Source organism: Phytophthora parasitica (assembly GCF_000247585.1).
Source record: "Phytophthora parasitica INRA-310 unplaced genomic scaffold supercont2.11, whole genome shotgun sequence".
Lineage (NCBI taxonomy): Eukaryota > Oomycota > Peronosporomycetes > Peronosporales > Peronosporaceae > Phytophthora > Phytophthora nicotianae.
In genome coordinates this window covers 56,854-82,743 of record NW_008648997.1, presented here as the reverse complement: position 1 = coordinate 82,743, position 25,890 = coordinate 56,854, and the positions used below count along the sequence as shown (strand labels likewise).

The 25,890-nt window shown below is 49.9% G+C and overlaps 13 protein-coding genes across 14 annotated transcripts; 7 read left to right on the top strand and 6 right to left on the bottom strand.

Moving 5' to 3' along the window:
* Positions 1-250: 250 nt before the first annotated feature.
* PPTG_07058 (hypothetical protein) lies at positions 251-1,360 on the top strand (the record flags this gene model as incomplete). Its single annotated transcript, XM_008901216.1, has 2 exons — positions 251-604; positions 710-1,360. The coding sequence occupies 2 exons, from the start codon at positions 251-253 to the stop codon at positions 1,358-1,360; spliced, it is 1,005 nt and encodes a 334-aa protein (XP_008899464.1).
* Positions 1,361-2,849: 1,489 nt separating this feature from the next.
* On the bottom strand, positions 2,850-4,052 carry PPTG_07057 (hypothetical protein; the record flags this gene model as incomplete). Its single annotated transcript, XM_008901215.1, has 2 exons — positions 2,850-3,775; positions 3,806-4,052. The coding sequence occupies 2 exons, from the start codon at positions 4,050-4,052 to the stop codon at positions 2,850-2,852; spliced, it is 1,173 nt and encodes a 390-aa protein (XP_008899463.1).
* Positions 4,053-5,044: 992 nt separating this feature from the next.
* PPTG_07056 (hypothetical protein) lies at positions 5,045-7,321 on the top strand. Its single transcript, XM_008901214.1, has one exon. The coding sequence runs from the start codon at positions 5,090-5,092 to the stop codon at positions 7,070-7,072; it is 1,983 nt and encodes a 660-aa protein (XP_008899462.1). The 5' UTR covers positions 5,045-5,089; the 3' UTR covers positions 7,073-7,321.
* A 308-nt stretch (positions 7,322-7,629) lies between these two features.
* Positions 7,630-9,810, top strand: PPTG_07055 (hypothetical protein; the record flags this gene model as incomplete). Its single annotated transcript, XM_008901213.1, has 1 exon — positions 7,630-9,810. One exon carries the CDS (start codon positions 7,630-7,632, stop codon positions 9,808-9,810), a length of 2,181 nt encoding a protein of 726 aa, XP_008899461.1.
* A 303-nt stretch (positions 9,811-10,113) lies between these two features.
* PPTG_07054 (hypothetical protein) lies at positions 10,114-12,252 on the top strand (the record flags this gene model as incomplete). The annotated part of the gene is made up of 1 exon (XM_008901212.1): positions 10,114-12,252. One exon carries the CDS (start codon positions 10,114-10,116, stop codon positions 12,250-12,252), a length of 2,139 nt encoding a protein of 712 aa, XP_008899460.1.
* Positions 12,253-12,461: 209 nt separating this feature from the next.
* PPTG_22008 (hypothetical protein) lies at positions 12,462-13,133 on the bottom strand (the record flags this gene model as incomplete). The annotated part of the gene is made up of 1 exon (XM_008901615.1): positions 12,462-13,133. One exon carries the CDS (start codon positions 13,131-13,133, stop codon positions 12,618-12,620), a length of 516 nt encoding a protein of 171 aa, XP_008899863.1. The 3' UTR covers positions 12,462-12,617.
* Positions 13,134-13,401: 268 nt separating this feature from the next.
* On the bottom strand, positions 13,402-13,782 carry PPTG_07053 (hypothetical protein; the record flags this gene model as incomplete). The annotated part of the gene is made up of 1 exon (XM_008901211.1): positions 13,402-13,782. One exon carries the CDS (start codon positions 13,780-13,782, stop codon positions 13,402-13,404), a length of 381 nt encoding a protein of 126 aa, XP_008899459.1.
* Positions 13,783-14,304: 522 nt separating this feature from the next.
* PPTG_07052 (hypothetical protein) lies at positions 14,305-16,246 on the bottom strand. The gene is made up of 2 exons (XM_008901210.1): positions 16,160-16,246; positions 14,305-16,072 (listed from the first exon to the last, which is right to left on the bottom strand). Exons 1-2 carry the CDS (start codon positions 16,171-16,173, stop codon positions 15,196-15,198), a joined length of 891 nt encoding a protein of 296 aa, XP_008899458.1. The 5' UTR covers positions 16,174-16,246; the 3' UTR covers positions 14,305-15,195.
* Positions 16,247-17,616: 1,370 nt separating this feature from the next.
* PPTG_07051 (cytochrome c) lies at positions 17,617-18,314 on the top strand. The gene has a single exon (XM_008901209.1). The coding sequence runs from the start codon at positions 17,688-17,690 to the stop codon at positions 18,024-18,026; it is 339 nt and encodes a 112-aa protein (XP_008899457.1). The 5' UTR covers positions 17,617-17,687; the 3' UTR covers positions 18,027-18,314.
* A 254-nt stretch (positions 18,315-18,568) lies between these two features.
* PPTG_07050 (hypothetical protein) lies at positions 18,569-19,767 on the bottom strand. Its single transcript, XM_008901208.1, has 2 exons — positions 19,163-19,767; positions 18,569-19,100 (listed from the first exon to the last, which is right to left on the bottom strand). The coding sequence occupies exons 1-2, from the start codon at positions 19,711-19,713 to the stop codon at positions 18,674-18,676; spliced, it is 978 nt and encodes a 325-aa protein (XP_008899456.1). The 5' UTR covers positions 19,714-19,767; the 3' UTR covers positions 18,569-18,673.
* Positions 19,768-19,837: 70 nt separating this feature from the next.
* On the top strand, positions 19,838-22,495 carry PPTG_07049. Of its 2 annotated transcripts, XM_008901207.1 has the most exons (6): positions 19,838-19,946; positions 20,011-20,340; positions 20,407-20,901; positions 20,971-21,036; positions 21,117-21,191; positions 21,255-22,495. In XM_008901207.1, exons 1-6 carry the CDS (start codon positions 19,884-19,886, stop codon positions 21,981-21,983), a joined length of 1,758 nt encoding a protein of 585 aa, XP_008899455.1. In that variant the 5' UTR covers positions 19,838-19,883; the 3' UTR covers positions 21,984-22,495. The 2 variants fall into 2 exon arrangements, with proteins under 2 accessions (XP_008899455.1, XP_008899454.1); XM_008901206.1 differs by having other exon boundaries at positions 19,838-20,340.
* Positions 22,496-23,522: 1,027 nt separating this feature from the next.
* PPTG_22007 (hypothetical protein) lies at positions 23,523-24,134 on the top strand (the record flags this gene model as incomplete). Its single annotated transcript, XM_008901614.1, has 1 exon — positions 23,523-24,134. The coding sequence occupies one exon, from the start codon at positions 23,523-23,525 to the stop codon at positions 24,132-24,134; it is 612 nt and encodes a 203-aa protein (XP_008899862.1).
* Positions 24,135-24,216: 82 nt separating this feature from the next.
* On the bottom strand, positions 24,217-25,026 carry PPTG_07048 (hypothetical protein; the record flags this gene model as incomplete). Its single annotated transcript, XM_008901205.1, has 1 exon — positions 24,217-25,026. The coding sequence occupies one exon, from the start codon at positions 25,024-25,026 to the stop codon at positions 24,217-24,219; it is 810 nt and encodes a 269-aa protein (XP_008899453.1).
* Positions 25,027-25,890: the final 864 nt, after the last annotated feature.

The window sequence follows — 25,890 nt, the reverse complement described above, 5'->3', positions numbered from 1 at the left end:
TTGGCGGCGAATGATGGAGTTCTCACGAAGATGTCATCTACACCCATCATGAGATGTGTAAGTGATTGGAAAGTAAAGTAGAAGTAGGAGTTACAGACAGTAATGTCTTGCTGGACGTCCAAGTCAGCTATTTTGAATAGCGACTAGTCCGCTTGCTTATTCTGAATCAAAATTCTGGAGAAGTTTGGTATCACACAGCTAGTCTCCGGTCGGCGATCCTGTTGCCTTGCTGCCCACCACATACGTTCTCATGACCGACGAGTGTCTACCACGATTACGTGTGTTTTTGGAGGTGTCACTACTATCGTTGCTCGTTGTCACTGCCTTCGCGCTGTGTCGATTCACTACCAAGACTGAGGAGATCCCATCGAAATTCGACGTTAATGCTCTTTACGACCACGTGAGACCCACGTTCCGACGCAGCGTGGCAGCAACAGTGGTGGGGCTCGAGATGTGGGGCGTAATGGGCCTCGTATTGAGCATGCAGCACGGCTGTCTAGCTTCGCACTGGCTAGTAGTGCTCTGTCTGTCGTTATCTGGCGGATGTGTGTTGGTAGGGACGTGGCTGGGTGTACGGGAGACGCTCTTCACCATCGAATGCGATGTACGTTATACTTCGTATTGATAACTCACGTCAACTTCAACCACTTCAACATGAACATGGGGTTTGAGATTTGTCTGATCTTCTTGTTCAATGTGATGCGCGCAGATCTTGACGATGATCTGGTGTCTGCGTTGCTCGTGCTGCTCGCGTCTGACCAAGCGAGCGTTATTGCTGCCCCCATTGGCCTTGTTGGTGACGCTCAACGTCGCGTCCTGCCTTGAAAGCCGTACTGCTGAAGCGTGCAACACATCGGAGCTGCTGTCACCACAGACCTTTTTCTTTGGAGCCGCATCTGTGTTCCTGGCCATGTTAATTGCAACGATGTTGGCTATCGTCTGTCCGCTCGTATCACGTAGGTGTCGTACAGGGTCCTCGCGGCTCGGCAAGGCGTTGGTAGCACTGGGACTCGCCACGTTCGCTGTTATATCCATCGCGTGGGCTATCGTCGGTTCCATGAGCCTCGTTGGTCAACGAAACGAAGTAGATCTGGGCACGGTGTACGCCGAAAGCTGCTGGGACGACGTTGAAGTGCTTCATGCGGCTCAATGGAGTACCGTACAACTGCTAGTCGTGGGTTGTCTTCTTCTCTTGACCACATTCTGTTGTCGACTTGAAAACTTCTTCCTTGCGGCGAATGCACCCGAAATCGACATGGCAGCACTTTCACCCAGACTCGCGACGATCAAAAGTCGATTTGATACAGATGATAAGAAGCTTTCAGAAGCAATAATAGCTGAAGATGCGACTGTGGTGTAGTTGGCAGGCTGTTTAGAACTAAAGCGAAACTCGACTTGACAATGAGCGTCACTACCAGGTTGTGTGTTATCTGCTGCTCACAACACATTCCGCGGTCGACTTGAAAGCTTTTTTTTCCTGGCGATGAATAGCATGACAGCTCTGTCACCCAGCATTCGAAACGGACGATAAGAAGCTCTCATAGGCTAAAGCACGACCTGTGTAAACAGCGAGGTAGATAACTTAACTTGGAAACTATTTCAAGCTGTTCCATTTGTATAATTGTTTTTCGTACAAAGCGAGACAATTAAATATGCACCGGGTGTCTCTAGGGATCATACCAGTCCTCCCTTCCAAGACATTTGAAATGCATCACCACCTAACGTCGCTGATAGAATCAACACGATGCACTATGGGCGTCCAATCTGCTGCTTTCACTCGCTCTTTGCAGTTTTCCTGCTCTCTTGTACTAAACTGCACTGGCTTCAGGAGAACGACTACCTCGAATACTTCGCAAACTTGTTAGCACCTGAATGTGATTGTCATTTTCGCGTTGTAGGCACTGCGTTTGGTGTTCTCGGTGAGCAAAACCCTTCAATTCGTGAGTAATCTCGGAGTTCCTGTCTCGAAAACTGGCGGTACGTACAGTTAATCTGGGCCACTCATAGCTTATCTTTCGTTACATCTATCCTTCACAGATTCGTTCGCCTTACACGTTGGGTAGTATATCACTGGAAATATCACGGGATAGCGAGTTACGATACGTTTAGGTTTTCTCTGGACAATTGACGGACTTGGAATTCATACACACAAACCTCACGAAATTACCTAATGAGGTCATGGAGAGTTGGAGTAATGTTGAGCTCGTTTTCATCGAACACGACAATTGAATTCGTTCCAGTATCGCTCATACAGCTCCCAATGTTGAATTAACTATCTCTGATCGACAACGCAATCGAGACGATATGCCAGGACGTATTTCTATCAAGTGTTTCGTCGTATGCTGCGACTTTGGTCTCTCCAGAAATCCTTTGAAACACCTCCATAAAGCTCGATTCTATCATTTTGACGTGTCGTATCTGGCGCTGGAGTTCACTCAGTTGACAAAGCTTCCTACATGGGTAGAGATATATGTGTGGAATGCAGTGTGGATGGATGGGTCATCACTTTGTAACGATGATGGAGCTGAAATCCCTGACTTTGTGGCTTGTAGTGCGGATGACAAAGCGTAGGATCCCTGCGTAACAGTGCTATCCGACCGAAGCTTTGCGCTTTCTCGTTCGTTGTCGAGTGAGCTTAATTAAGTTCATTCAGAACTTGAACAAGCTACGAAATCGAATAGAAGAAGCTGTATTGTCACCAAAGGCTGAACCGGAGTTCACTCAGCGGACAGCCACGCCTGACTGGGTAGAGGGAAATATCTTGGATACCGTGTCTTTGGGCGGCTCACCATTTGATAAAGAGCATGAGATTGAAATGTCTGATTAGTAGGTTTGATGAAGAGCGTCATCTATAGTTGTCGAGTTGGTTCCACGAAACTTAAAGGGTAGAACCCATTCTCAAGCGGATTCCATTCAGTACTTGAGCACTCTACAATATCGAGCAGCTGAGTTGTATCGTCTTCACAAACCGGTGAATTTCCTGCTTCAATCAGATCTCCAACTATTGTTACGGTCCAGGAAGGCAGTGTGGTAATAGTAGTATAAGGTAACCACAGTTCCAAAATAATCAGGCTCTCTTTCGCCGCTTCGGGGAGAACTGGTAGTGGATTGTACGAAAGCGCCAGCGTAGTATAAAAACTCGGGTAAATATCTGATGAAAAGAGGTCGTCGGGTAGAGTCTTCAGATTATTATTTACTAGAGAAACTTCGACAACAGGAAGACAAAAGAGGGTTGTAGGGAACGTTTCGAGTGATGCATGCTCAAAATACAATGTCTCTGCGTTTATCCAAGCTTCGGACACTGCATCAGGAATTCTAGAGAGATTTGATAATACGATCTCAAAGTCGGTGAGATGGTAGGGCAGTGGAGTAGTCAGCACACCTTCCGGCAGTTCCGTCATGTTTACTCGTACCATAACGAGAAACCCCATTTTCGGATGCAAATTTGCATTCAACGCAGCTTCGATTCCCCAATTGACGATTGTCACGTTCCAGAGCTCGAGTCCCAGTAAATTTGGGAACTCTCGTATTGAAGAGGGCATCCTAAATTCGGAGCAGTGTTCGAAGATAATCGACGCCAGTGCATTGCGCTCCAAACCACCGAGAGCGTCTTCTGCTGGACTCGCCACTCCTTGTCGATAACAGTTAAACTTGACCACAGAACAGCTGACGTTCTGTGCGAACCACGGACGTACACTCTGCTCACACATTTGTGCTGTACAGGAGTTCGCGTTGGCTAGGAGCATATCAGCTCGAATATGTAAAGCCAACACAACTGTAGAAACCACTAGGAAAAATATAAAACCTGCGATATCTTGCAATCTCCCAAGACCCGAAAATTCCGGTGGATGTTGTGGAGCTGCCGAAGATACTTTAATGGCAGTGGAAACATTTTTCTTGACTGACGACCCATTCACTGGGTTTTTCTCGAGAATGAAGCTGATACTCGCTAGTCCAAGCAGGAGACTTCCATGTGGGATAACCTTTAAGAGACTGTCTCTAATGGAGAGGGCAAATATGGACTGGTTCTCGTAAATTAGTCTGGTGTACATCGTGTCGTCGTACAGGATCTCACTTGGAAACGTCCACTGATTTGGGTCAAATTTATGTGCCCAAGGTATGAAAATTGCAAGTGGTATTGCTAAACTCGAAATTGCGGTAAGTAAAGTATCCACAGTCACGCATAAGGTTCGCTCACGAATGGCTGGAATTCTTGCATTGAGACTGCGTATCGAGGAAACTTTAGTTACTGCACGAGACGCAGACGCCAGCATCAGGTGATTCAGTATCGGAGTTACTAAACAGTTGATCACGGTCATGGCTACAAACGCCTGGTTAATCCACACACGAGAGATTAGAGTACTGTAATTGTAGCATTGATAAATCTGCGCAGCCACTTCCACAGCCTTACGCAGTACAAAGATAAACTCGAAATGGCTTCCTTGAACGCTTAGAGTTTTCTCTATTGCTGTGAGGGTACGCATGGCTGTGTTGTGTATTCGACTTTTAGATTCCGAGAAGCTAGAGGTTTTCCCTGGTTTATAACGCATAATAAATTTCAAAAGACGCGTAATCATTGCATCTCGAGGCCACACAACCAAAGCTCGTGCGTGGATGGATGAAGCAATATGTAGTACCAATTGGACAGTGTGTAAGCCACCGAGGATCCCCACAAATGTACCGAAAAGTCGAAATTTGCGTTGTTCGGGAAATGCCAAGAGATTCGAGATGTAAGCCATGTTCGGGTTCTCCATGAAGAAGTACAGTCGTGCCATTGCTAGCAAGTAAGCCGCGCACAGAGCGTGAAGGGTCATCAATACCAACCAAACGACCGCAAACTCCCAGCGTGGTAATCGCGCAGACCTCCGCTTCGTAACCTTGTAGCTATCCTCACGAGTCATCTTCGGCTCTCAGTTGAGCTGCTCGGGTATTCGTGGTCAGAATGACTAAAGTAACTTATTTCTAAACAGCGTTGTTGTCACTATATTCATCCTTGTTTCTAAGAAAGCCATCCTGTGTAGCCATTTACGTTGAGAACTTTCTAAAAAAAAAAACGTCGCTTCAGTATCAAACATTCTTGCGACGGAGTATGAGCTACTCGTACGGCGGTGGGGGCTACGGCCAGGGTCCCTCCAACTTTCCTGGTGATGTTGGGGCTTATGCAGCCCAATTGCAACATGGCCAGCGCTTTGGCCACCATCCTACTCCCCTCCAGGCGCTGGCCAGCGCTGTGGCCCTCCCTGACGTCTTCACAGAAGCCGAGATGGCCCGCACCTTACGACGCAACAATGGGGACGTGATGCGTGCGGCCCTACAGCTCAAGGAAAAACACGCATTCCGCACGGAGATGCACTACCAGGACCTCAACGTGGGGCTTCCTACACTACAGGAAGAACTACGCAAAGGTTACGTTCATTTACTGGACGGGGCCGCGGACTCAGAGCGCTGTCCCGTTCTATTACTGCAGCTCCAGTACTTTAAACCAGGTTTTGGAGACGGCCAGAAGCTGCAGCGTCAAGGCCGCGGGGCGGCCGACGGATCGGCCGTCAGTTCTCTTGAAGATGCACGTAGACTGTGCGTGTATCTAATGGACTTGGCCGTGGAGCTCATGGAGGAGCGGAACGCCCCGGGTATCGTGTTCATTGTAGATGTAGCCAACTGCACACTGGCCAACCTGGAGGCCAAGATGGTCACAGATATTTTACAAGTCTGCAAGAACTGGTACCCGGAAGTAGTCAAGCGGATCTTAGTGATCAACAGTTCGGCCTTTACTAAAGTGTTGACAATGTTGCTGGCCAAGTTACTTGGAGCGCGTACCCAGCAGAGAATTCGAGTTATGGGCGATCCCAGAGAACTCAATATGATGCTACCCCCTCCGGCCATCCCTCAATGTTACGGGGGAAGTTACCCAATGATACATCCGAATATGTGGATGAAGAAGCAGGCCGAACTGGAAGACGTCGATCTCGATGCGGCCTACAACGTCCACGATGAAGAAGAGGAAGAAGACAAAGGATATGGCCTGGAAGAGCGAGAAATTGACCCAAACGAGAGTCTCAATGGCATGCAGTATGCTAATGTAAGTGCTGTAGACGCCGCTGAGATGCCGAATAGCGTCTTACGTGGTCCCTTGATGAGGAAGAAGATGGACGGCGTGTGGGCCAAACACTTTGCATTGCTACGACCGGAAGCTGTGCTGCTGTATGAGAATGCCACTGGTATACGGCCAATAATTATCATTCCGGTTAACTACGAGGTGCGGGTGGTGGCCGCTACATTTCCTGACAGGCCGAAGGGCTGTGGATTTCGAATCGAAGTCCCTGGAATTGTCGGTGGCCACGAACTTGTCGCTACCAGTGAACAAGAGCGTGGGAATTGGCTACAGGAATTGCAGTGGGCTATCAACCATAACAAAGAAAAACTTGAACGACGAGAAGAACGAGAGGAACGTCGCGCCAAGATTCATCGGGACTTTGATGCACTCAATATGATCAACTTTGACGTGGATCTGCCTGTGCCGCAGCCTATAAAAACCGATTTTGGGAACTCTGCAATGATGCAGCAACAGGTGCGATCTCCTCAACCTGTTGAGATGCTTGGGATGTCAATGCCTGTTCCGATGACGATGAATACGATGCAATCGATGCAGATGCAGCAGCCAATATCGATGAGCATGCAACCTCAGGCGATGTCTATTGGAATGCAGTCTCAGCCGATGGCCGGAATGGTATCAATGGGCTTGGGAATGCAACAAGCGATGAGTATGGGACTCCAACAGAATGCAATGCCAATGCAGCCGATGGCCTATGGAATGCAGCAGCAAGGTATCGGAATGCAGCCAGGGATGATGTCTATGAACATGCAGCCTTCGATGGCAATGGGAACGCAACAACCAATGATGGGAATTCAACAACAGCAACCAATGCAAAGAGGTATGCAGCAACAGACAATGCAGATGCAGCAGCAAGTTCCAATGAGTGGACAGCAAGGAATGAATATGCCTGCATCATCGGGTTACCAGTTGAATTCAAAGTCTCTCCAGGAACAGCTACTCAATAGTTTCCGCGGTTAAGTGAAGGGATTACGTCGTATTCGTCGGTGGGAGACGCTAATGAGAATATAAGCACCGTAAAAGAGAATAAAAGCTAACAGCTTCACATTTTTTCTTATGCGTGCGTATCTCGAAACCGAAGGTAAGAACCAAAGTTAGACTTTTCAAAGGATTGGAATAAATACTATGGCAGTGGATTCGCGCAGTTGCTACTTTATTTTCACCTGTTGGGTCCTCCGTACATTGATTGATTGATACACTGAAAGACACCGGATTCAATTTCCGTGATGGAAACGTTGCCAAGTGAATCCGTAAGATAGCTAAAAAAAAATGAAGTCACTCAACATGGGTCAAGTGAACACAAACGTAATGTATTTCGTTGTCGCAAAGTAAGTGGACGCATGCTACAAACCCCTCTAACGGATCCTTCACCGTCCCCGGATGGACGGTCGTCAAACTCTCAAAGATAGCTCGTGCAGTGTCGCGTGGAAGACAAGAAATGTTCTTATCGCTTCAATTTAAGGGATGTCCTACTTTTTGTCAGTACGTCATTCTACCCCTGGAGAACGAACGCATCGATGCGGCGAGGTCTGTCCGGCATAGTCCAACCTGGTTACGTTGAAGAAGGCGATGGCTTCGTTGTCGAGAGCTCCAGCTATAGTGTCGTTCCTCTACGACGGATCTCCAAGCCTGAAGCTGAGCTTGAGTCGATAGATCCAGTACCGACAGTCGAGTATGTCGTAGTGTGGCTACTGCTGTTGTGTTGCCATGGTCTGTGCGCAGCTTTCCTATTGGCGAAAGGGATGATCTACTTCTTCATGGAAAATCCACTTATGGCATACTACGCCAACTTATTGGCACTTCCTGAATGTCGGTACTTCCGCTTATTCGGAACGCTTGTGGGGATTCTCGGAGCACTACACGGACTACAATTGGTCCTTCATCTGCTATGGTCCATCAAATCTCGATCCCCCGCTGTATTTCCTCGAGCCGCGATAGTCAATCGAGTGATTAGACATTTACAAGGACTAAAGACTGCGAAAACTCAACCGGTAGTATCAGCTTCTCGTTCTCGAAGCTCTATCACCTACATCAGTGCTGCTACAGCTGCGGGTTTGCAGGATATGCTGAGTGTCCAAGGTGACCACTTCGCGTTAGTGTTCATGATTCGCAAAGCTGCGGAAGCAGGTGCACAGATCGTTCAGTGTTATCGCTACAGCTCATTAATCAGTCGAGTGTGGATCAATCAAGTGTATGCAGCTGTGGTGGTTGTTAACTGCTGGGTTACGCCTGCACTGGACTATCTCATGGTGACATCCGATTCTCGAACTGACAAGGAGATATCGATGGCAAAGGAAGATGCCGCTTTATCCATTCGAGAACGAACCATTTGCGTTACTGTCGATACACTGTTGACGATCATGACGTGTCTTGCGTTACCTCTTGCCATCTTCGTGCCTTACGCTAAGGCATTTGACGTAGGTTGGTACGGTTTTCCGCAGGAAATGCTGTACAACGATGTGATTTTCCCCAACCTTATCCGTGAAAACCAAGCTCTTTTTGCTCTGAGTTTCCTCGATGGGATGACGAAATTTATACCGCACTTGAGTATTTTACTCGGAACAGCGAGTATTAGCCTCATTCTGGAATTGTATCCTCCTCGACGATTTAAGAGCATCAAAAGTAAAAGGAGTTCCACCGTTGCAGTTCGTGGGCAAGTACAGAATGAACAACCGGAAAGCAGTTTGACACGTGTAAAACCCATGCACGTCGTTGGTTGGAGTTTTTTTAGACGCTGGGTGGTTCCTGTTGGGTTTATTACCGCCGGAGCTACTGTGCTCGGATTACATCTTCATGCCGCACACTTGGCGAGCACAGGTGATCCTGCAACTATGACAATGTGTCTGCAACGACTTCGACCGTGGTTTGCAGTCAATGTGAGCTGTTCGATCCTTGAATACAATTGCTACACGCGCGGCGTATTGTCACCACCATTCGATGTATTAGATCAACTTCAAGGTGATGCCGTCACTGCCATCGTTTTCGAGCATTGTCCAGAATTTGAGATGCCTCCAGCCATCCGCCGTTTCCCGAATTTACTAGGACTGGAACTTTGGAATGTCTCGATCGTAAAATGGGATGCAGACGCTGCGCTGAACGCTGATCTTCACCCGAACATGTTTTACCTTACCATGGCTTACACGAATATGACCGAGATGCCTCGAGGTCTTCTAACCACGCCACTACCGCCACTACTCGGAGATATCGAGATTTCAGTCACCAACCTTGAGGTTGTCCCAGACGAATTAGCGGATGCGTGGTCCAACGTACGACTCGTTTATCTGGAACACGCCCCGCTCAAGGAATTCCCTACTGCTTTATTTAAGATTCCATCGCTATCGGTCTCCTTACTAGACGACGGACTCGAGACGATCCCTGAAGACCTGTTCACGACGGTATCTTTACTTGATGAGTACTTGGAGATCTGTTTCTCTTACAACCCGATCAAAAATCTCCCTTCGTCGACCAGAGAAAACGTTTTTATCAACTACCTGACTCTTGATCATACGGAATTGACGAATTTGCCAACCTGGGCAAATGGAGCTGGTCAGTGGATAAATCTGGGTGGGTGTCCAATTTGCAATGACACGGAAGCGATATTACCGGAAGTTGCTGATTGTACCGACTGGGGATGGAATCTGATGGTCGATGGAAGATTCCCGTTAGCTTTAGTAGCACAATTTCGAAGATTAGAGTAAAATGGCAAATGTGTTTTTAGGGATGATTTCGTGTAATGACAAAACCTGTATGCTTTTTTATTATGGCAGAATTTTTTTTGAAGTGGAGTTGCGTTCGTGGCGTTCGCTATTTCGAAATGTAGCTAATCCCTGCTAATAAGATCCACGGTTTCCCATGTCTCTGCTCTGAGGTCATGTGCTTTCGTTGGTCACTATTCTTGACGTTTTGGACCGTCCAAGTAGTTGTCCAACTCCATCCCAAGGCTATTTTCTGTCCTTAGCCAAACTAGCGGACATTTCTCAATTGGTCCGAAGTGTCCAAGGATGGCGATTGTTGCAGAAGACGACGGCTTCGTCGTGGAGAGAGCGAGCTTCAGTATAGCTCCACGAAATTCTAGTCATCTCCACCCTCCACCAACGTCCAAGCATACCGACCCATTATCGACTTTCGAGTTTGTGGCAGTGTGGTTGCTAGTATTGGCACTTCATGGGTTGTGTGCATCTTATTTACTTGCAATGGCGATGCTCTACTTTTTCATGGAAAACCCGTTAATGGCCTACTACGCAAATCTACTAGCGTTACCGGAACATCGCTACTTCTGCTTATTCGGTACACTTGTAGGCATATTGGGGGCTCTGCATGGACTGCAATTGGTGCTCCATTTGCTTTGGTCGATCAAGTCTCGGGCTCCCGCTGTATTTCCACGCGCTACTTTGATCCATCGACTAGTTAAGAAAATTGTTCAGAGAAGTAAGAGAGCTCAACCAGTCGCGCCTCGGACTACTTGGTCACGAAATTCTATCACTGCGATTGGTTCTGTCACAGCTTCAGGTCTGCAGAATGTGTTGAGCGTGGAGGGAACCCACTTCGCAGTAGTCTTCGTGGTGCGTAAAGCTGTGGAGGCCGGTGCTCAAGTTGTTCAGTGTTATCGTTATAGTACACTAATCGGTCGAGTATGGATCAACCAAGCGTATGCGGGCATGGTAGTGACGAATTGTTGGGTCACACCTCTGCTAGACTATCTCATGCTTGCTTCGGAGTCACAAGCAGCGTCGACGCGTAAGATGGACAAAGCGAAGATCGCAATTCGAGAGCGCGTGGCGTGTGTGTCTATAGACGCATTGCTAACGACATTCGCTTGTCTTATTCTACCGCTCACTATCTTCGTCCCTTATGCTCAAGTGTTCGATGCTTCCTGGTACGGCTTTCCCAGTGACATTCTCTACGGCGACGTGTCGTTCCCCAATCTCATTCGAGAGAACCAAGCACTATTTGCACTCACTTTTATTGACGGCGTCACAAAACTCGTGCCACATCTCAGCATTTTGTTTGGAATGGCAAGTATCAGTCTCGTTCTCGAGCTTTATCCTCCTCAACGATTCACAAGCACTCGCAAAGCAAAAGCTTCCGTTGTAGTGGTCCGCAGTAAGTCGCGGAAAATGAGTAAAGCCTTGAAGCAGAGTTCCCAAGCTCACGTAGTCGGTCTTTATTTCTTAAGACGCTTCGTCGCTCCTCTTAGTTTCATGACTGCAGGAGCTGTAGTACTTGGACTACATCTCCACGCTGCACACTTGGCGAGTAGTGCGGATGCGAATACTATGGAGTTGTGTCTGCAAGGGCTTCGACCGTGGTTTGCAGTAAACGTCAGCTGCTCCGTTCTAAAATTCAACTGCTACAAGCAAGGAGTCCTCACACCCAGCGACCAACTCGACCATCTGCAAAGTGACGCTGTGATGGCGGTCATCTTTGAGCATTGTTCAGCATTTGAGATGCCTCTTTCTATTCGTAACTTCCGAAATCTACTCGGACTGGAACTCTGGAATGTGTCCATAGTCAATTGGGGTGAGAAAGCAGCTTTGAACGCAGATCTTCATCCAGAAATGATTTTTCTTATCATGGTTTACACGAATATGACGGAAATCCCTCGAGGCTTGTTAACGACTCCGTTGCCCCCACTGCTCGGAGATATCGAGATTTCAGTTACCAATCTAACAATTATTCCAGATAACCTGGCAGACGCGTGGTCTAACGTTAGACTTGTATATCTGGAACACGCACCGCTAAAGGAATTCCCGACTGCATTCTTCAAGATTCCGTCTCTCTCGGTGTCTTTGATTGATGATGGGCTGGAATCAATACCCGACGATCTCTTCACGACCATGTCTCGGCTTGATGAATACTTGGAGATCGCTTTTTCATACAACCCGATCAAAAACCTTCCCAGTTCGATTAGAGACGGTCTTCTTATTAACTATTTGTCGGTCGATCATACCGAACTGATAGAGTTGCCAACGTGGGTGGGTGGTATCGGACAGTGGATGAGTTTGGGAGGAGCTCCAGTATGCAACATCACAGAGGCGGTGATTCCGGACATCGCAGATTGCACCGATTGGGGATGGAATCCTATGGCTGATGGTAGATATCCGCTAGCATTGGTAGCCCCGCTTCGAAAGATCGTATAAGAATTTTCAGTGAAACTTCAACTACTAATCAATGACGAAAGAACTACTTGGTAGTTCAAGTGTGCTTCTCTTGAGTACATTAATGAGATTGTATGCGAAAGTTACGAAAGCAGCTACTTCTAGTGAAGTTATCTGTTATTCCTTACTCTTCTCCTGCTTCCACAGCAGATCGCTTTCAGTGCCTCTTATTCAAGTAAACAGACGAAGTCAACGAGGGTTGGTCCGAACTGTTTCCAATCTTCAAAAGCACTGATCCACGAGTAATTCACATCGTCGTTACCGTCCATGCGCAGGTCTTGGTTACACACAGTATATGAACCTCACTTGGTTGCTAGTAGTGTAGTAAATTTACATGACACAGAAGGTTAATTGTTGCGCTGCTGGTAGTTTTGGTAGTTGCTTCCACTAGCAGAGTGCTGGTAGTGTTGGTCGTTGTTTCTACTAGCAGAGTGCTGGTAGTTTCGGTCGCTGTTTCTGGTAGAGTACTGGTAGTTTTGGTTGTTGTTTCTGCTAGCGGAGTATTGGTAGTTTCGGTTGTTGTTTCTGCTAGCGGAGTATTGGTAGTTTCGGTTGTTGTTTCTGCTAGCAGAGTTCTGGTTGTTTCGGTTATAGTTTCTGCTACCCAAGTTGCGATATCTCTGATTCCTCGAATAATTCACATCGTAGTTGCCAAAATTTTGCTGCTGCTGGTCGAACTTGGCTGCAGATTCCGCAAGTATTCGCTGCCTCATCACCTCGGTAGCGCGTCGATCTGCATCCTGCCTCGCCTTTGCGTCTCGATATGCCTGCTGGGAGTTTGCTGTCATTTTACTGGAAACGATGTCGAATCCCCAGAGAGCAAGAAATGCCACTACGAGGATCTTCCAGAGACGTGCGGACATCTTGGATGTAGCTTAAACGTTGGAGGCGCTTGAACGTTGGGGCTGGAAGGCAACTAACCTTCGAAGTATTTTTGGTTTTTTATGACCTCAAAAATCTATTCTAGCCCGGACCCTTTTTTATGACTACAAAACCAAACAAAGCAAAAATCTGCCAACAGACTCATTCAATTAGGTCATTAGACGTGCTCTTCCCAGCAGTTCGTACCTGCTTGAGAATGAACATTGAGAGGTGGTTTGTATAGTAGGTAGGTGGTGTAGTCTACTAGGTTTAACTGGACTTGGCGGCTTCTTCGACCTTCTTGGGGTCGTACGTGAACTTGCGGTAAAACTGCACGAGACCCGTGCCGGCCATGAAGACGTTGACGGCGAAGAGGTTCCAGTTCTTGGGAGTGATGACCAAACTGTAGCGGGACCAGATGAGGCCCGTGGCTGTCACTGCCGTCTGCTGTGCTACCGAGATGGTCTCAGGCGAACGCTTCATGTCCGCGACGTTAGCCAGCGAGATGCCCCACTTGAAAGTAGGCGCCCAGAAGTGCACAGTGAAGGGACCCGCCGGGTGGCTCAGCATGGCCGTCAGCTTGGGGCTGTTGGCCACGATCTGCTGCTCCAGGACCTTCTGCTGGATGCGGGGGACGATGGACGGCAGCATTTTGAGCGACGACGATGAAGAAGGTCTTTTGGGCCTGACGAGGGGCTCCGGAAACTTTTGATTGTGTGCACAGATTTGCTCTGCTTGGTAACGGAGATGCGATATTTGATTTCTAGTCGCATGGTATAAAAATATTCCACGAATAGGAGCGAGCAGCATCATTATTGACAAAGGGAAAAAGAGATATCACATGGATAATCTTTTTAGCTTTATAAGTAATTACAACTAGCCGCAAACTGAAGCGAGTGCAATCCAAGCACCAAAGATGTCAACGCAGAGTCCGAGTTCGAACTCATCGGAAGCTTTGCGTTGCATCAGTATGGGGGTCTCGGTTAACAAATTTTGCATCGCGCCGAGGCATGGGATTGATGCTAGTTGTGAAGCCACCTGTTTTGTGGATACGCGAGTCTACTGAATCGTGTCTTTAGCGCGACGCTGCCTAGTGCACCTTCAAGGACGGCATGACAAACATGTTTGCATTGTTTGGTGGCCATTAAGCACTCGACATCTAGGTCGATAAGAGCCCACCGAACAGTAGATATACTTTTGATAACTGGTTGATGGAATGTCTTCTACGTCTTTAGCCGACATGGTGTTTGTTGTCCGGGAGGGCCGAGTGCTCGTCCGGAAACTAGCGGTTGAACTGCACGAGAATTTGTCAGCCATGAAGTCATTGACGACGAAGGCCTTGGAGACATTGGCGGTGAAGAGGTTCCGGTTCTTGGGACCACCGCGATATTGGTGGCCCATATGAACGTCTGTGCCCAGGAGTTAACTCAATCATCAAAACAACGTCGTTAGTAGAAGTAGGGGAGTGTCGTGTCAGTACTTGTGAGCAGGCCAGCAAGTATCGTGCGAGCTTGGAGGCATTGGAGACGATCTGCTGCTCAAGCACGTACTGCTGAATGCGGGGCAAAATGAGACGACAGCATATGTGAGGGCTCTTGGCTGGAGCCAACGTGTGCACCTCGCGGTGTTGATGAAGCGACAACTTTCTGCTTGGTGCCGTCTCGTCGATCCTTGAAGATGGTGATCAATTGCAGGCGCAATTGCACCCCATTCTGAAGTTTACAGTTGATGCAAGCCGGCTGTTAATACGTGGAGCACTCGGCATTGACTGCTCACGTGATGAATCCCTACAGAAACGCTAACAGCTCTTCGAACAGTGCACAGTACTTCTTCACCTATTATCTACTCCGTCTGTATGCCTCGCTCTCGACGAAGTGCTTGCCTCTGCGTGTTCACGCGCCATACTTGCTCTTCGTTCCATTTGAAATGTTATTGTTGCATCCGTGAGCTTTGAAGGGGATCCAGCTCCGTCTAACGTTCGCCTTTCTTGTAGTAACTATCAATCTTCTACTAGTACTCCACAGCCACTCACTCTGCTTTATCCTCTGCAAAATGAGAGCCACGTCACCAGTTAAATAGGTAGCTCAGAAGCCGCGAGCAAATGTCCTGTCGACGTCGTGGAGGCAGCATGATGTCGGCATCCGTGGGGTCAACTTCCAGGTCTCTGGATCCGAGACTCTGTCGCGCCTGGGCGCCAAAATAACTGGACACAGGCGTCTCGTCCAGTGCGTTCGCGTCCCGGTCAGATGGGTAGCATTTCTTGACTCCGATCATGATGTTGTTCGCCAACGCGCGTTTGTCATAGCTAAGCGCCTTCTCAGCCTGCAGTCTCGTGTGATAACGCAAATGCAGCCAGTTCCCTCCACTGCTGCTCGAGTAGTTGACGACTTCGCCCACAGCTTGGAACTGGTGTAGGATGAAAGATCTAGCGCTCGACGGGAAGCCGAACACCGTGACCCAGTATTGTTTATCCTGTCCCCACTCGTCACTGTGAATGTTCGGGTAGGATGCGGATCTTGCAGCCGCAGCATTGCGTCGTGCCGAGGCAACAGCCGCGGCCTCGTCATCATCCACACTGTGTGATCCTGCTGCAAAGCCCACGGGGTCCAGTAGCGACATTGTAGGCGGAGGAGGCACATCCTCGTCCTGAGCATCATTCGAAGATGAAGCAGTTTTACGTCTGCGTGTGCCCAGTCCGTCCTGGTAGTTGCCATTGAAGCTGAAGGGCGAGTCATCCGGAATCTTTACGCCCTGCTGCTTATTGCGGTTCATGGACAAGCTCTCGGCGAAGGTGAGACGCGGCTTGGCTTTGGATGAAAGAACGTCTGCCTCGGAGCGGGCGCGAGGGACGCTCTCCTTCGACTTGTCAGTCTTGGGAGTGGCCTGTAGCGCCGTCAAGAACGACGGGAAGTACTCGTCGTCTTGTGCGGTCAGGGGGCGGCTAAGGAGGGAAACACGGACAGAAAGGTGAGAACTCGATGTACAACAAAGTGGACGTTCTCAGGGACAGTCAGGGAGCGTCGGGTACCTTGCAGACGCCATGTCGGGCAGAAGTTATGTGCTCGATCGATGCACTCCACTGAAGCGAAGGAATCGGTTTTGTCGGGGTTTTGAGGATTCCTCTGTTAAGTATACAAATGTGCACCACATGAAATTTGTGTTCTGTTTGTGTTGATTTTGCTCAATCCACACTCAAAATGACGTTTTGGATTCGAGGACTGCTCGACGAGCAGTGCAGTGCTGTTTGATGCAAACGCAAACCCTCCCGAGAGTGAGAGCACATGATATGCTCCGCGTGGTAACGCAAACGTTGCAGTCTCTATCTACAGCTAGATACGGTACTCGGTTCGCTGTGGATAAAGCGATACTGGTATCTGCGTTGCCAACGATCCTGGCCAACCTACACATTTTTTTGCCTGTCAAACCTAGCGATATTGCACGCTGATAGTGCGAAAAGTATCACTACAAGTAGTCCAGGTGTAACGACGCCCTGCTACCTAAGTCCGATGCATTGCACGCCGAATGCCTCTAGTGTCTTGTTGTTCTCATTTCTCCCCGTGTTACCTGTTTGGTTTGCACCTCAGACGTACACCGCTTCATCTCGCCGCGCACGATAGCCAGTCAACCGCCCGAGGCTTCGCAACCAACACATTGCCCTGTCAACAATACGTGGTCTCTCTCCTGTCTCCATGCGTTCTTCCACTTCAGAGGCTGTGCATTCAGCATCGAATAAAAACCAACGATGGATAGCAATGGTGACGGCAATGGCAGAAGCGCTGGTATCGGAAACGCGGTGCTTCGAGTGCAGCCTCGAGCATCACTCGTCTCACAGTTGAATCACATGAATCTGGGCGTGATTGAGAAAGCAGTCTTGTTCCAGCACACCTGGCCTTGCGCCAAACGAACTTGCTTGCCGTTTAATCTGCCCCAACGGAGTCTGCATTGGTTTAACTTTCCCTCAGCGAAAGCCGCACGCCGCCAACGCATTGCATGGAGCGTCTTGAAGCGACTGCGCGTCTTTGGCTCCGATCTGCCCACACCACCAAAACGGAATAAAACACCTGAAAGCAACAAACCTGAAGTGCAGAGCCGTGCGAGTGATCCATCAAATGCGACGTCGATGCGTCATCGTGTGGATCACGATGGGACCCAGCGAGTGGAGGTCGGGGCTCGTAGCTCCAGCGAAAAACCGTCTGCATTACGTTTTCCTTATACATGTACCTTCTCCCAAGAATTAGGTCTTGGTAGCTTCATAATTGAATGTATCGTTGCTGCTTTAGCGAACGCGACTCAGAATGACAGGCTCAACTAGATACTTGTGAGCTGTGTCGCGGTCTTTGATTGGCTGCAATAGGACGGCAGTTTCGGTCGTTTCATGTCCCCACGTTTTGTTTGAAACAACAATTAAACCTCAACCCCAAGGTTTTTTAGGTGATTTAAACAGCCTAAATTTACCTGGCCCTCTGAACCGCAGCTTTCGCCGACGCACTTTGAAAAAGGCCGCATTGCCGTCAGAAGCACCACCAGAACACCCCCACCCCACACACTTTAGAACAATGGTTGACGTTGCCGGCGGAAAGGGAGACGCTGCTAAGGGCGCCAAGATCTTCAAGACTAAGTGCGCGCAGTGCCACACCACCAACGCTGGTGGCGCCCACAAGCAGGGCCCCAACCTTTCGGGTATGATCAACCGCCAGTCCGGCCAGGCCGACGGCTACTCGTACTCGGCTGCCAACAAGAACTCGGGCGTCGTCTGGACTGACGAGACCCTGTTCGAGTACCTCCTGGCCCCCAAGAAGTACATCAAGGGCACCAAGATGGTGTTCGCCGGCCTGAAGAAGCCGCAGGAGCGCCGCGACCTGATCGCTTACCTGATGGAGGCCACCAACGAGTAAGCTTGATGGGAAGACAAGAGGTGCGCTTGGTCGGGAGCAGCAATCGTCGCAGATGCCAGAATGTACATGTGCCGAGGGTGAAGTCCCCAGCTTGCTGATTCTGAAGATAGCGTCTAGAGCATCGCGCGGCGGCGATCTGCTGTCGATGCTTGTGGCACCCTAGATTATATTTTAAACGCTGAAAAGAAGTTTTTCTTTACTTTTTTATCCCGAGGCGATGCCTGCCTGCGTGGAGCTGTTGTGGGTAGCATTGTACCGAGAGGTCTAGAAGCTCCAGGAAACTGGAGAATATGCGATATGCGTCTAAAAGACGTGCTCTCCTCAGTCAGATACGCTGTCCCAGGCCGGCCACTAAAGAATTCATTTCCAATCGACAATATCTGCACAACAGGAATGGCAGCAGCAATCCGATGGCTCGCCAAGGGAACGCATCGTCGACAACGGCGTCGTCGCTAGAGACTTTGTACCCCCGCCATACGAAACGGACGGTCGGGAAGGATCGGATCGCGCGTCGAGCAAATCCCGCCATGTGTTTTAAATCTGTCAACAACGCTGGGGAGCTGCACCACCGAATTGGAAATGCAATGTGAGAGATCAAAAGGAGGGCTCTAATGTTGTGAATTGAGTAAATGGATGATGCAGACTGCTTAGAGGTGGAATTTCCGGCGCGACGTGTCGAGTTGGTGCTGCTTGTGGATCCATTCGTACTCGCCGAACTTGGTGTCGAATGTCCCCTGCTGTAGCCATCGCAGCTTCATGGTAAAGCGCGGGCCGATCTCCTGCAAACGCGCCTTCTTCTCGTTCTCAAACGTGTAGCGATGGTGTCGTACGAAGATAAAATCGCGCTGGTTGTGGAACGTCACGACCTGGTGGCCTTCGAACTCGGGCTGGTGCTCGAACAACGAGCCCAAGAAGCGACCCACGCGGTGACCCAGACGCGTCGAGAAGTTGTTTAAAATCAACTCTGGCTGATGATTCGTGCGGCGACCGCGCTCCTTGATACTGGACGTCAACTTTACATTCGACACCTTGAAGAACGCAGTTGGGCCCTCAGGCAAGCGGCTCACGAGCATACTATGCAACAATAGAGTTAGTCACTGTGTAACATAGTGAATAACAATCAACCATCAACTTACCCATTACAGATCTTGCTTTTCTCCGATAGAACGATGAGGTGCGTGAACTTCTTGTTGCTGGCGAACTGCACAATCTCCTTGATGTCGAAGGTGCCGCGTTTGTAGTAAAATGAGTTGGGCAGCAGATCCATGAGGTCCTTAATGAAGTGGTATAGTTCGCCAGACGGAAATGGACGTGTGGTGATCATGAGCTTGGGCGCTTCTTCATTGGCAAAGATGCTGGCGAATTCGTCGTCCCGTTCGTCAGCCTCGATCTCCTCGTCACCTTCGTTGCTGACCATCGTCACTTCCTTCTCGCGCGTATTATCAATGGTACGCGGCTCCATTTTAGCCGGTGCTTCCTCGCCCATCTCTTCCGCCTCGCGCCGGCGCTTGAGCTGCGCTGCCTTCTTGGCCTCCTTCTTCTCCTTGCGGAATTTCTGCATCACGAGCTGGCGCTTCATCTTGTTCTTGATGTGCGACGGGTTACGCATCTGGAACGCAGACTCAGCGCCGTCAGTATTCGCTTCGCTGCTGTCATCTTTCTTCGCTCGCTTGCTCGGAGGAGCCATATCGCTCGTAACGTTTCCTGCTTGTCACTTCACCAATAGCTCGTCGTCAGCCAGCCAAACAGTCGTCTGTGTTTTGAACATAAAATTATGTTGATGTGGACCACACCTAATTACGAAATAGCAAGGTTGACGTAAATTCTGGCAGATTCAAGTTTGGCCCCAGGTCATCGATGACCATGCGCGAAGAAATGGTGGAGAACGGGCTCAAGTTCCTGCAGCACCCAAATGTGCAGGTGCGCCTTGTGTTATGTGGTTTACTGTGTGTCTGTTACCTGTCCTGACGCTACAAATCCACAGTCCACGCCGCTGTCGGAGCGTGTGTCATTCCTAGAGGGCAAAGGCATGACCAAAGAGGAGATCCAAGAGGCGATCGAGCGCCACCAGAACGGCGGGACAGCAACCTCTACAACGTCAATAGTACAGACAGTAGCTCCACAGCAGCAGCAACTACCAACGGCAGCGCCGATGATGATGAGTGCAGCTGCGCCTATACAGATGATGCAACGACGAGCAAGATATCCTGCTTACGTTCGAGTACTGTGGACGGTGTCATCGCTAGTGGGTGCGGCCTCGATCCTTACATTCCTATGGAACTACGCCGTGCAGTCGGGCTACATTCCGTGGCTGGTATGTGGCTTAGTTGTGTAATTGGAACTATTGGTAGGTGTATGCTGACCGCATTTGCTGCTACAGCGACCGATGCCGCCTCTACTGGAGGCTGCTAAGGTACAGGAGGAGAAAGAGCAGGAAGCGAAGAAAGACGAGGCCTTGCTTGCTGAGCTTTCGAGTGTGTCGTCAGCTATTCAAAAACAGACAGAAGAACTGTCCAAGTTGAGCTCGTCTTTGGATGAGAAGGAGCGCGACTTGCAGAGCAAAACGTTATTGACCACCCAGATTTCCAGCGCACTGGCTGAACAGAGCAATGCACAGTCTATCGCTGAGTTGAAGGCTGAGATTTCGACGCTGAAGACGCTTTTGCTTTCGAAGAAGGCAGAGAACTCTGACGAGTCGAATGTGAAATTGGAGAAGGAAGGCAACGGACACACAAAGAAGCAAAGTGTTACAACCATCGGAAGCAATAATACCGAAGCAGCCACAACTTCAGGCAACTCGCAGCAACCGTCCGTAGTTCCACAAGTATCCAAAGCTGAGCGGATGGAAATGGCACTGAAGAAGCTCCGCACTGAGGTATGAGTCTAGCTAAGTCCTGTGATATGCGTATTGATCGATCGTCTAAACTGTGCTTTCCATATGCAGAACTCGCTGGAACAACTCAAGCTGGCAGCGGGCATTCTCAGCATGTACGTCAAGAACCTCGTCGAGGTAAGGCCACCTACAGCTTTCGTGTTGCTATTCTGTTTTAATGGCTTATAATCTAATATTTTGCACACTGGTACTCGCAGAACCCAGACGTGCCTCGTTATCGCCGTATTGCCCCTGGTAATGCAAACTTCAAGCAAAAGATTGAGCCTCTCAAGGTAGCTTTTCACGGATTTGAACTCGATTATCTTGATACTAATGTTTCTTTTCCTATCGTGCAGCATCACGAGGAGCTGCTCAAGTCCATTGGCTTTGAGACGACAGGTCTTAACATGGAGTGGAAATGGCATACAGCGAGCAAAACGACTGGTGCATTCGATGAGAACATCGCCATTCTTCGCGCGCTACTGAAGGCTCTGCAGTCTCTCACCAACCCGAAGTCGTCTTCCAATCTGTCGCTTGAGGAGATAGCACGCGCTAGTCTTGAAGAGTTTTTTGCGGAACAGGACAAGAAGAAACAAGAGGTGGCCTCTGCCACGACTACTACGTCTACTATCATAACGTCCAACACCGTCGAAGAGAAGCGTCCAGCAGTGCAGAGCAGCAAAAGTATGTTCGGTGCCCCGTCAGGTTCCACCTCTACGAGTCTCGATGCATTTATGGCACGTCTGGAGCAACAAACCAGCGTTAACAGCATCGCCAACGCTGATGTAAACATGAAGACCTCTTCCTCCAATACTGTAGCTGCTAGCGCGGCAGCCGCACGTGATGGCGAGGAGAAGATGCCGGTCGCCGTGGCCAGTTCCATCTCTCCGACGGTGACGGCAGGCGGACCGTCATATCCCGAGTCTTTTAAAGAAGTGATGGATCTCATTCAGAAGGGCGAGACGGTGCCGGGCATCCGCGACATTGAAGACAAACTGTCCGTCGACTCGAGCGAGCTGCTGAGCCAGCAGATGAATGCCGGAGAAGCGGCAGCAGCAAAGCCATGGGAAAAGATCAAGGCATAGCTCCAACTAAGCGGATAAAGTGTTGATAATGAAAGGCATGCTTGTCAAGGGTGCTGGAGTGAAGTGCATGTGTCTTGAAGTTCGCTCACCTCCGCGCAATTAAGTGAGGTGATACAAAAGGCATGTCGGACGTGGGTTACACATGAAAAAATGTACCGGTAGTTCTCTGCCGGCCGCCGAGTTGTATCGATTGAAACGGCGTTCCTCGATAGCAACGCGATGGTAATACTGCATACATTCAACGCGCTCTGCCGCGGCAGGAAGGTCAGCAGCATCTCCACAAATTGTGAGTCACAATCTTTGCTGTTGCGTGGCAGTGTGCTTCAACACAGTTGACCATGGGAGAAAACCAGGTGGCAATATTGCAAGTCTGTCCGTCGCAGTGAACGAAAATGCACGCACAACACAGTGCCATGGAGCCTCCGGGCTGATCGTTCGAAGCTCGACACCACGAGCGCCAATCGAGCAGATCACCGCGCACTTGATCCGGTTTTCCTGGGTTCTAGTCCTTGTGGTACAGTGTGCCACCTTACTACCGGGGCCCCAAAAATATTGCCCTGTTGTTTGTTGTACTACGTTTGACTATTTGATACGAAAACATGCCAAGACTTTAGTGGCTGTGAGGCCAGTTCTCGCCTTCGTTCTCAGGATGAGTGCGATTTGTCGCATGATACTGCTTGAGACGGTGGTGTGGAGTGTTTAGTTGGGGGTGATAAAATAGTGACTTACAAATATTAAGTTCAAAGCTGCTGTCACCGGATTCGTATGCCTCGCAAATTTGATAGTTGCAGGTCGCAATCGTGTTGGACGGGCGACCCGCCGGATAAATGTCGTTTATCCGGCGAGAGCACTTCTCCAAATATATGTGCAGATCGATGGGCGCAGTTTCCAGTTTGCCTCGAGGAGGGCAAGTGATTGTCTAGTGGTGTATCTAGGCTTGGTCTTCATGGCCTACGCTTCACTCAGCAAATGAGGGCGTCGAACACGCAAAGGTACAGCAAGTCAGCCAGTGAGCTTGCGATTTTCGTATGAGGGGATCTCTCACAATTATGTTTGTGTCTGTTGGATCCAGTCGCCATTTTCGACCTGCCACCGCCAGCGGAAGCTACGAGTTGTTCCTCCATGCAAGAAGCGAAGACTTGTGGGCTGATGTAACGGCGTCAAGCACTGTCCGCTGACTGATCCATTTGATTACGATCGAGTCAGTGGATCGAGGCAGTCGGCGACGCGATGGCCAAGTAGGACGAGCAAGTGGATGAAGTGGCTGCACTCGGTAACTGGGTGACGGAAGAGCTGTAGCCTTCCTTGTCTCGTGTGTGGCATTGCCTCTGCTCTGTATCGTCCTAAGGCTTCATGTGCGCTCGTGCGGATCAATGGCATCGCAGCTGTTGGTTAAAGAAAACCGATGTGGCGTTGCTCTTCATGGCGCTTGTGACGATCATGTCGGTGAGTGCACAAAGGTTCGTGATATGCGTGGGTGCCGTTATAAATATGTTTTTATTGTCGAGTTTTTAGCGCTTTTCTACTTTTTCTAAACTGATGGCGGCATCTCGAGCGAAATGCAGCATGGTGAGAGTGGAGTGCTGTGAGGCGACGAGGGCCGTGCGCCGCTACATGCCCATGTCGACTGAAACCTCACCTTGTCAGCCTCCTGGCACGATGGTGCTTGGCTGCTTGAGGCGCGCCCAGCGAGGGGAGCGCTCTCGCTCACTCTCTCGCGTCGCAGCCTCTTACAAGCAGTACTTAAACTTCTTTCCAGAACAAAACGTGTTTTCAGCGTCCTTACCGCGTTTGCGCGACAGTGTTCCGATGTTCGCCGCTCGCGTCGCTGCAGTGCTTCCCAACAACTTGTCAGCACTTGAACTATCGTTGGCAATAGGGAAACTGTCCAGCAGCGACGCGGGCGTCGCCAGAACCTGCGCCGTCTCGCGAGGGCTTTCCTCACTGTCCTTGACATGCGACTTGACGTCGTGGTCGAAGTCGTGGTCATACGGTGACCTGCCTTGGCTACTACCACACTCTGGGGACGTCACGCACGCGGCGGAGTCCATTGGGGACGATACCATGGGCGACGAGTGCTCTTGCTCCGCGACGTCCAGCTCTACGAATGACGCGGGGCTCTCGACCGCCTTGGGCGGGTGGAACATATAAACTAACTTGGACAATCCCGCCGCGAGCACGTTCGTTTCGATGTACGGCGCCGTGTAAGCTTTCAGCAAGTAGCGAGCCGCATCTAGACAAACGGGGAAAGAACACATCTTTCTTTAAAAATTGTCACCACACATGACAAATAAATAGCCATGGCAATACCTTGCAAGGTATGAAGAGGGGTCGCCAACGCACTCCACCACGGTTGACCGCAGGCGGTGCACAGGTCCTCCGGCACGTAACTCTCGTAGAGTCCAGCCAAGTACACGGCACCAGCCGCTAGGTCCACTGATTCAAGTCGCAAACACGCCACGGTGTAGGCGCTGTCGTTCAGGAACGACCATGCCACCTGCTTGATCTTGCTGCTCTGGATCTTCGTCTCCTGCTCGCTCAGGTGCTGCAGACGCACCACCTTGTCCACCTTCTCATTGATGTACTTGTACGGGTGCGACAGTGTCAGCTCGTAGGCTAGGTTGTGTAGTACAACGCCTTCCATAGAGATGATCTTGCCAGCAATCACTTGCGGGTCATGCTTCTGAATGGAGAAGACCTGGTCCTTCTCAACGACCTTACGCACTGCTATGTACTCCCTGGCGACGTAGCCGATCTTCTTGGGGCTTTCTTCGGCCTTGGAGCCAAGCAGCACACAAGCAGCGGCGACCAGGTACTTGTCGTAGCGCACGATCGACTGTCGCATGTAGAAACGGTGGAGGTAGTTGTCTGCACTGATCTGAGCAAGCTTGGGCAGGTCCAAGGCTTTCGACATCTTCTCAATGAAGTCACACGCCTTGCGGCGAAGCACGAGTTCGTCAGTGTACTTCATGCCGTCACGCTGGGAAGGCGTGGAGCGCAGCTCCTGTTCCGAGAAGATCCAGTCGCTCGATGTAGCAGTCATGGCTGTGTGGAGTTGTGGAGGTGGGATGTATGCAGTAAATGTGGTGGGCGTTTGCTTTTAGGTTGATAACCTGAGACACAAACGACGCATCAGACCGTTAGAACGCCACCTCCCCTCCATGTTCAAGACACCCACGCATTACCTGCTAGAAATGATCTCCACCGAAGACGAACGCTTTAAGAGAGCGCGCGAAAAGGACGGGAAATGGGCCGCAAGGATTGATTACGGTTCTAAATGCGCTCGTCCGGTGGCGACGAATGTGCTGCGAGTGGTTCCGACGGGCAGTCGAGTGCTCGAACCTGTCCTGCCTTCCCTCCTGTGACCCGGATGTTGCTTCCGAGGTTGCTGGTTCCTCAAGTCGCTGCTGTCCGGCTAGGCCTCGTTGTCAACGTGCACACACTTCTCCAAGCGCGCGATTCTTGAGTTCTCCCCCCACAGCCACGCGGCTTTTCTTCGCGTCTTACCGGAAAGAATTGCAAAAGAATTGCAAATGAATTGCAAAACGAGTGGCCAGAGCGCCATCCAACTACAATCTCTTGCGTTTTGTATGGGTCAGTTTTAACGGCTCTCCGGACGGAGGTCGTGCAAGTCTGGGATGGGGAGTCATATATCTTTTCATACAACATTGAATTTTCACCGCCCCTCGTGGCAGAGAACGTTCTAGATTTCTGTGCGCGGGAAACGCACGCAAGGCTTTTTTCTGGCTCGCAACGGGCAATTCGAAAAATCGTGATACCCAAATTCTGTGATGGACCAAAATTAGTCAGTCGATCCCGACTCACAAAGGAATCAGCCGTTGCGATGCCACCAGTGAATTTACCTCGCGTTGGGTAGCTCGCGAAAACATCGACACCTCCGTTTGTT